Source organism: Contarinia nasturtii, unplaced genomic scaffold (genome assembly GCF_009176525.2).
Source record: "Contarinia nasturtii isolate CC-2019 unplaced genomic scaffold, AAFC_CNas_1.1 Cnas_scaffold_3175, whole genome shotgun sequence".
Classification (NCBI taxonomy): domain Eukaryota; kingdom Metazoa; phylum Arthropoda; class Insecta; order Diptera; family Cecidomyiidae; genus Contarinia; species Contarinia nasturtii.
The window spans coordinates 1,212,297-1,221,217 of record NW_022200487.1 but is presented as its reverse complement, the minus strand read 5'-3'; the positions used below and the strand labels follow the sequence as shown (position 1 = coordinate 1,221,217).

The window sequence follows — 8,921 nt, the reverse complement described above, 5'->3', positions numbered from 1 at the left end:
CCTCATCTGTTATGAATATGAAATCTCTATACCATAATAATTAAGAAATGATTGATAAAAAGTCAGATTATTATTATCACCTTGTATGATAAAGAAAAACAAAACTAGAAAAACATAATTTAGTTTTATTTAAATAAAGACAATTTGAAAAAAAAACATAGAACAATATTTGTTTTGTCTTAATTCTCAATTTCAAATAAAAACATCATACAAATCGTATTTGAAATATTTGATGTAAACATACAAAGAGTTTCTTTTACGTTCATAGAAAGAGTAAGTGATAGCATGAAAAAAGCGGTTAAAGTACCAACATCATGTTGCATACGACGAACATAGAATAATGCAGATGTAGTAGTGTAATGTTTTAAATTCGCAGCCTCCAATAATGTCATTTGTGTTGAACCCGTTATGCGTTAGAATACAAATGCGAGTGCCAATATTGTTTTTTTAGTAACACCAAACAGTTGGAGTGTACAACATAAAAAAAATTGTCACTCAATAAAAAAGGCAACATACAAATGATAAAATCATTACGCGCAGAAAACTCTTAAAGAATATTTTCTACAACTTTTTATTGAAGAAAAAAACTGATTACAATTTTGATGAAACTTATCGGATTTTTTGTTGTCTTCGGAGGTAATTGAATTGTACAATATGTCGGATTATATTGTGGAACGTTTGGATCGCATAGCGAAGGCGAATCGAAACAAAGTGCCAAAAGTTAACAATATCGGCAAATTCGAAGTGAAAAAACGCGCACAGTACGAAAATGAGGTTATAAAATGCGTATCAAAACTGAAAGCCATTCCAATGTCATACGGTGATCGTTTTATACCACGCAGATATTTTCGCAAGAAAACACCAACTCTGACATCAAAAAGTTTGCAGCCGGTGGACGAGAACGAAAATGATATTTTCACTGTTAAAAGTTTGCCATATTATTGGCGTTTGCACAACTATCGTATAAATATTGAAATGCAACTTGGCTTAAATGAAAATGAGAAACTATTGCATTTTCATGATAACACGACACAACGGAATGACGATCAAATGCCCAACATGAATTTAACGAAAATCGAATATCAAGTGCCAAGTAAAAGCACCGAAGAACTGGATTGGTCATGTTTACCCCGAGCAAAGCCGCTATCATACAATGATTCCACACACGACATGGTAAAATAAATCTTTTTTTTTAGTCGAAAGCATCTAGAAAGTTCGGAATTTCGTTTTGTTTCGTTCACAGCCTGGATTTGATGACTATATTAATGGAAATAATATCATCGATTGGTCCAGTCGAGGTCAAATTGCTGCCAGTTTTGATTCTTCGTTAGTTTTATGGGGCCCACCAACGAAAACGGACCGAGAAACTGCAACGGTGTTGTACGAAATAAAGAATGTCCGAGCATTAAAGGTAACATACAAATGACAAAAATTACTACGCACAAAAAATTCTTAAAGAACATTTTTTATAATTATAGTCACTAATTATCACTACCTTTTATCCATATTCTATTCAAGTACGCACCTGATGGTAAAAAATTAGCATTGAGCGTGAGTCACTCTGATTCATCACTTCTTCAAATATGGGATATCAGCGATAAAATGTCGATTTATACGAGAAAATCGTGTACCTTCCGCAAAGAGCGGGTATATGAAGCAATCCGATGCATTGAATGGGAACCGAATGCAAAAAATATCATTTGCGGCATGTCATCAGGAACGGTGTACATCATTTCATATCCTTCATTGAAAACATTACACCGTTACGAAAGTCATAAGGCTTCCATAAGTAACATCAAGTATTCCATAAACATCACATACATTGCGATTACTGATTTATTGGGCAATCTATCGATTTTGCGAAACAATGTTAACTACGAACTGTATCTGAAGAACAAAAAAGCGCATTATATTGCATGGCATCCATGGGTCGAAACAAATCTGTTAATCGGTTACAAGTCACCCGCATCGATTCATCTGTTGGATTTGAAAACCAAAACAACGATTGCACATTATCGTCGCAACGACTTACAACATTCACTATGCGCCATGTCAATAAATCCATTATCGGCCGAATTGGTTGTATCATTTTCGTATCAAGAAAACGACGTCACGCACAGTAACATTCTCGTTATGGCATCAATGAATCGCATCGTCGACAATATATCAGCTCATCAAGAAGCCGTTTATTTTATATTATGGGATCCAACTGGAACAAAAGTCGCCACTGCCGGTCAGGATGAATCGCTGAATATCTGGCACTTTTTTGGTAAATCTCAGAAAAAAGCAGACGAATTAAAAAAAATTCATGATAACATAAAAATTCCAAAGAACAGTAAATTAAACTTGAATAATATGTTCATGATGTGTCGTTAGATTTTGTACATTTTCTTTTGTTTAAATCGTTAATTCATATTGTTATATTTTGATGCAATTAATATTTGAGTTTTGTGATATCAGTTGTTATTTAATGTATTATTTCCAATTTGTTTAGTTTATGCAATTCCAAAGTTATATTGTCTAGATCTAAGTGAAGAATATTTCAAAATTTAAAACAAAATCCAGATGTCATTTATAAAGCAAGAGTCAGATATTGACAACATTTTAGATATTGTGTCCATTTGGATTTATGCTTGAATAAAGATCACTCAAAGAAATTATATATGAAAAAAATATTGTTGGTGCACTAGTTAAGTGGAATAAAAATAAATTGATTATTGTGTTAATTTCAATGGACTGATCTATGACACGATCAATTGAAATCAACACCATCCTTACATTTTTCAGGCGATTTTGAAATAAGCCCTTTTTTTAATTTTTCTATCAACTAAAACAAATTGCTTAACAATTAAAAAAATTCACCCGTTAAATTTTATCACATCTTTATTGAATAGACTGAAAAAAGAATAACAGAAATCATATTCAATTTCAATAAATATCTACAATTAAAATTGAGCGCCTTTTCAAAGCACATCTGTATATACGGCAACTACTTGTAGTCAACTTCAGGGCAAACATTGTTGACAGTTCAGAATAAATTGTCACTTTACGTTTTGGAATACACAAATAGTTGCGTGTTTCTTCTTTTTCAAGACTATTTTGTGAATATTTTTGTCTAATTAATTATATAAAATTATATTTTTCGATTTAATCATCACAAAAAACTCATTCTGTCACTTGAATCGTTGTAACAACGGAATAGGAAATACCTTGTAATCAAATCAAAACATTCACAGAGACATGGAACTAAGACGTCTTTCATAAACTCAAAGATAGAAATTGTTTTTATAAAAAAAGAATCACATTGTTTATTTCGTCGCATTGAAAATTGAATCGAAATAAATTAAAATGACGGAGTTTCTTCAGCCACCGCCAACCACAAATTTCAGCGTACCGCCGCCGCCTGTTCCACAGCAACCGATACATGCATCACCATCACAACCAAATCAATCACCGTCTGCACCACATTATTCGAGTTATCAAAGGGAGCGTCATTATCATGGAGGGTTTTCCGGTAAAAATACGCACTATTCACGGTCGTACAATAATTTTCGGGGTCCGAATAACATGAGCCAAGATGATTTCGACGGAAAACGATTACGGAAAAGCGTTATGAGAAAAACTGTGGACTATAATTCGTCAATTGTTCGAGAGCTAGAAGTAACTAAATTGCTATTTTTTTTGCTTGAATCAATGAAAACAGTGAATTTATTGTGAAATTTATTTTTAGAATCGAATATGGCAAAGAGATTATCGTGATCGTCGCGCTTTACAGCCTGAAAGCATTTACGTATCTGAAATGCTGCCACCTCCCAGTTATATGGATAATCCAATTAATGCAGTTACGACGCGATTCGTTAAAACCGCAACAAACAAGATGCGTTGTCCAATTTTCACGCTGGCTTGGACGCCAGAAGGAAGGTAAATGGAAACTCATACAGACTCAACTTCTTTTCTCTTGAATTCATTTTTAATGTGTACATTTTTTTTCATTTTCATTCATCCGGATTTAATATGTTTGTATTCAACTGAAATATGTTGATTTAGACGTCTCGTAACTGGTGCCAGTTCAGGTGAATTCACATTATGGAATGGGCTTACGTTCAATTTTGAGACTATACTACAGGTATAAATTCAGCTCGGTGGCAACATTCATTTTCATTTCAATTCGACTGACTCTGTTTTATGTGTGTTATAGGCTCACGACGTACCAGTACGAACGATGGTTTGGTCACACAACGACAATTGGATGATTACAGGCGATCACGGTGGTTATGTCAAATATTGGCAATCAAATATGAATAACGTACGAATGTTTCAAGCTCACAAAGAACCCGTTCGGGGTATAAGGTAAGAATATTTAACAGTTGTACCCAATAGCAACAAAATGAGTGTGATACTTATATTATACCATTATTCAATTTCAGTTTTAGTCCATCCGATAACAAATTTGCAACGTGTAGCGATGATGGTACGCTACGAGTATGGGATTTCTTGCGGTGTCAAGAGGAGCGAGTTCTTAGGGGTATGATAAAGAATCTTTTGAATTTGATGAGAATAAAGAGTATATTTCAATTGTTTCACACAAGGTTGCGAAATACCAAATACTTGAATTACTCGTAAAGCATATCCAAATACGTGAAATATACTCTTTCTAACCATAAGCAAGTTCTTTGATGAAACAAAAATATTATAAATGATATAATCTTTCTCAAGGTCATGGTGCCGATGTAAAGTGTGTTCATTGGCATCCTCAAAAAGCACTCATCGTATCCGGAAGCAAAGATAACCAGCAGCCAATTAAATTATGGGATCCGAAAAGTGGCCAGGCTTTAGCTACTTTGTAAGTTAAATATGCTTTCCAAGATTTAAAACATGGTTACGGTTATAGTATTCTCATTATAACCTTTATTTTCACTAGACACGCTCACAAATCTACCGTGATGGATTTGAAATGGAATGATAACGGCAATTGGCTGGTAACAGCATCACGTGACCACTTATTAAAACTGTTCGATTTACGAAATTTGCGAGAGGAAGTGCAAGTGTTTCGTGGCCATAAAAAGGAAGCAAGTGCAGTTTCATGGCATCCAATACACGAAGGCCTATTTAGTTCGGGTGGTTCAGATGGATCGATTCTATTCTGGAATGTTGGCACCGATAAAGAAGTGGGTTCAATCGATGTAGCCCATGACAGTATTGTATGGACATTGGCTTGGCACCCACTTGGCCATATCTTATGCTCTGGATCTAATGACCATACCATTAAATTTTGGACTAGAAATCGGCCAGGTGATCAAATGAGAGACAAATACAACTTAAACACATTGCCGGCTGCACTGCAAGGTGCCGAAGAATATGAAATTGATGAACATAATATTACAATACCTGGCATGGGCCCAGAAGATAAAATTGATTTCAGCGAAAGTTTAATGGCCGACAAAGGTTTTATTCCGGGTTTGGATTTAGACACAAGCAATTTGGGTGAAAATAAAAGGGATAAAGACAAAAAAGTCCCATACAGTAAACCAATTCCACGAAACTTTCAAGCACAATGGAATGATACTGGCTTCGCTAATGAGGATGCTTCAAAAGAAATTAAAGATGTTATCAGTCAAATAGTTGAGAATAAACAAGGTGGAGTTCCAATGCCGAAACCAATACCAACTGCCATTGTTGTCTATGGCAAAATGATTGAAGTGAAACGTAAGTTCAAACTTATCTTATTTCATTTTATATTATTTTCCTAATCATTTTACTATTAAACATTTTTGCATCATTATAGCCGGATCAAAGTTAGAGCAAGTGATAGGTGACGGTGCAGAAGCATTAAATGTTTTTATTGATTCTGGTCAAATTGAGGAGTTGTCTGATTTGATTCCGAACGAAGTGAGTGACGATTCCGACATCGATGATGAGAATAATTCAAATGAACCAAGAGAGAAACGTACAAAAGTTATCAAGAATCATAATGCGCAGATTATTTATAAGAGTCAAGAAACAAATATGTTAATACCATCACTGATGACAATAAACGTTCCGAATGTTGCTGAACCTGAATCACCATGGAGCCATCCACCACCTTCAAATGAAAATTGGAATAATGTGCCACCAATGTTCAACGCAAACACGCCACCTAGCCTACTAAATTTGAATGTGGCCCCACCATTTGACGATTCTATCAATCCACCCACCGGTAATTGGCAACAAGGCAGAGCCGACTTCAATAACCGCGCTGCGAAACAGGACGGTACAAAAAGACGCAATAGAGACAGCGACGGAAACAGAATAAGCCGTTTCGATAGGGGAGAAAGACCAAGTCGATTCGATAATAATGACAGCGCAAGAAATAACCAACGTCGAAATAATAGACGGATATGAGCAAATTTTACCAACAGACTCAATGTTATATTTCGTTATTGCTAACATTTAAAGTATAATAAGTTTAAGAGATTCAAAGAAAATCAAGAAAGCCACAGAAAAAAAATTTAATGCACAAAATCAAAGAAAAAATGTGTTTCATTTCAAAAACGAAAAATCTAATTTTCAGAATTAAAAAAAAAACTCTCAAAGAAGAGAATATATTATTAAAAAGAAAAAAAACAGTTCAGCAATAATTTCAATATTAACAATGCAAAATGAAAACAGCCACATTATAGCAATCTTTTTTTTAATTTTGTGTATTTCATTTTGATAAATTACGGCACTTCCCATCTGAAAGAAAAAAATAAACGTTTACAAACCTTTTTTCAAGCGTTGTAAAAAATGGCTCTTAGTTTGTAACAACCAAAAAGAGTTGATCTGCAGCATTGATCGCAATAAAATCACCGCAAAAATTCAATTACCTATTTACTCTTCTCTTCTTAAATTCAAAACGGAAAAAAGTAATAAAATTTAGCATATAAAACAATGAAAAAACGTTTTTTTTTTGTTTGTATTAAATTTCCATAATATCTGGATATTTATTTTTTCTTAACAATACACATTAAGCGGATTGTGTGGTTTATTTGCCTTTCTTCGATTTAATCTTTTTCATGTAGAATTCCAATTCTTTGCCTTCGAGAATGTAACCGTCGGCGCGACCGCTTTGACCTGGTCGTGAAGAGATAGAAGCTAAAGAAGACAGAAAAATGAATATTGGTTAATTTATTAAATCCATATTTTGTTCATGCAAAAGTAATGAACTTTTGCCATTCGGTAAAATATCAGAGTAACTATGACAGCATTATCATTTCCCAAAATGATTTGTTTTCTCAGAACGTGAATTCAAATCGAAAATTTATGGGTCGCCTATAATTTTTTCATCACTTAAACACTTGATAGCTGTTTACGAATTCAATGACTCACCCAAAAGACGACCTGAGCCGAATTGTTCTTCAAGAGCTGGTTCGACTTTGGCGTTACGTTGACGTGCAAGGTATTTAGCCATGACTGAACGGCATCGTTTTTTGTTCAATACTGGATCTTCGGCCAACTGTTGTTTGGTTTCACGCTTACGACCCAATGGCAAAATGTAATGGGCTTCATACCATTGACGGAATGGAGTAGCATCGATAACGATGATGGCATTCTTTACCAAAGTTTTGGTACGAACCAATTCGTTATTTGATGCATTGTATACGACATCGATGATACGAGTCTTACGAGTTGCACCCTCCGATGCCCAGGCAAAGTTTCCATGATCTAAACGAAGAGCACGTTGCTTGACATTTCCACCGCGAGTTCGAACATCATGAACACGTTGTTGTCCAATCTAAAATTTACGGTAGACAAAGAAAAGAAAACACACAAAACATTATTTGGTGTCAGCAATTTTCATTTCACTTGTATTGAAATTGTCTTTGGTTGTGATTGAATAATCAGTTGAAGAAATTCAAGTAAAGGGTATTTATCGTCAGAGTTTCGTCCGTTGACACGCTAGTATCATCATAGAAATTCAATGCACTGCTACATTTTGAACAATTTTCTTTTAATAAAATTAAAATTACCTTTGTATTGGCAGCTGGACGACCCAATTCAAACTTACGCTTCTTACGAAGCTGCTTGCGTTTGCCACCAGTGGCGCGTCTTTTGTGGAAGCTATCGCGGCTAATACCTTAAAAAATGAGAAAACACATTTTTGGTTAATTAAAAGATCATAAGAAATGGAAATTTGCATGGAAGTATTCGTTTTTCCGGTGAACAGAAAAATCAATTGTATACGAGTGCACACTTTATGTAGTCGGTGACTATTCAAAAGCCATCATAACACACGGTGTTTTCATTTGTTTTGCATTTTATTTACTTTTATTGATATTTAAAATGGATGGTACTTGTTTGAAAATCACAAAATATGATTTATTTAATGTTTAAAAATAGAAAGTTATAAGTCTTTTTAAACAATATTTTATCACACTCGTGTGCACCACATAAAGCTAACCTCGATTCGGTCTTTTGCACTGACTTCTATGGAAAGTAACAACTTTTTCAGATTTTCAACGAATTTTTGAAATTTTCGCAAAAAATAATTTGCTGAATCGTTATATTAGATGTATAAGCATAAATTTTCACCGATTTTATTAATTAATTTTCACAAATTTCGTTGATGATCGTCGATAAAATTGTGGAATAGTAGCTGACAAGCACTTACCCATTTTGAGGTACGATGAGAGAAAGAACTCAAAGGAAGCTTGCCAGTTGTCAAATCGCTAAACACACGATGTTTGCCATTGATAGTGTGTTCAATGCGTTCAATGACATATCAAGAGTACCTGAAATCATTTTAATGGGTGCGTTCATACATTCACTGGAATATATTCATTATTTGAATATGACAACTTTATACATTTTAATGGAAATAAATAAATAAAATTATTATTTTCAAAAAAAAAATCGTTTCTTATTTTGAAAATAGTTTCTTAAATGCATATCTAGGTAATAAT

At 34.1% G+C, this 8,921-nt stretch overlaps 2 protein-coding genes across 2 annotated transcripts; one reads left to right on the top strand and one right to left on the bottom strand.

The window, feature by feature from the left end:
• Positions 1 to 408: 408 nt before the first annotated feature.
• LOC116349847 lies at positions 409 to 6,516 on the top strand. The gene is made up of 11 exons (XM_031781447.1): positions 409 to 1,173; positions 1,244 to 1,411; positions 1,519 to 2,371; positions 3,341 to 3,660; positions 3,731 to 3,921; positions 4,048 to 4,126; positions 4,199 to 4,350; positions 4,428 to 4,525; positions 4,717 to 4,843; positions 4,922 to 5,706; positions 5,786 to 6,516. Exons 1-11 carry the CDS (start codon positions 655 to 657, stop codon positions 6,379 to 6,381), a joined length of 3,888 nt encoding a protein of 1,295 aa, XP_031637307.1. The 5' UTR covers positions 409 to 654; the 3' UTR covers positions 6,382 to 6,516.
• A 407-nt stretch (positions 6,517 to 6,923) lies between these two features.
• On the bottom strand, positions 6,924 to 8,730 carry LOC116349959 (40S ribosomal protein S8). Its single transcript, XM_031781648.1, has 4 exons — positions 8,630 to 8,730; positions 7,989 to 8,095; positions 7,348 to 7,753; positions 6,924 to 7,113 (listed from the first exon to the last, which is right to left on the bottom strand). The coding sequence occupies exons 1-4, from the start codon at positions 8,631 to 8,633 to the stop codon at positions 7,004 to 7,006; spliced, it is 627 nt and encodes a 208-aa protein (XP_031637508.1). The 5' UTR covers positions 8,634 to 8,730; the 3' UTR covers positions 6,924 to 7,003.
• Positions 8,731 to 8,921: the final 191 nt, after the last annotated feature.

Bases quoted from the DNA above. Each gene is read 5' to 3' on its own strand.
- LOC116349847 (XM_031781447.1), top strand. From the start codon at position 655: ATGTCGGATTATATTGTGGAACGTTTGGATCGCATAGCGAAGGCGAAT. The intron at 3,922-4,047 runs GTAAATGGAAAC...ATGTTGATTTAG, and splicing joins GCTTGGACGCCAGAAGGAAG to ACGTCTCGTAACTGGTGCCA. The intron at 4,351-4,427 runs GTAAGAATATTT...ATTCAATTTCAG, and splicing joins GAACCCGTTCGGGGTATAAG to TTTTAGTCCATCCGATAACA.
- LOC116349959 (XM_031781648.1), bottom strand. The intron at 7,754-7,988 runs GTAATTTTAATT...CGTAAATTTTAG, and splicing joins GTCCAGCTGCCAATACAAAG to ATTGGACAACAACGTGTTCA. The intron at 7,114-7,347 runs GTGAGTCATTGA...TGTCTTCTTTAG, and splicing joins CGGCTCAGGTCGTCTTTTGG to CTTCTATCTCTTCACGACCA.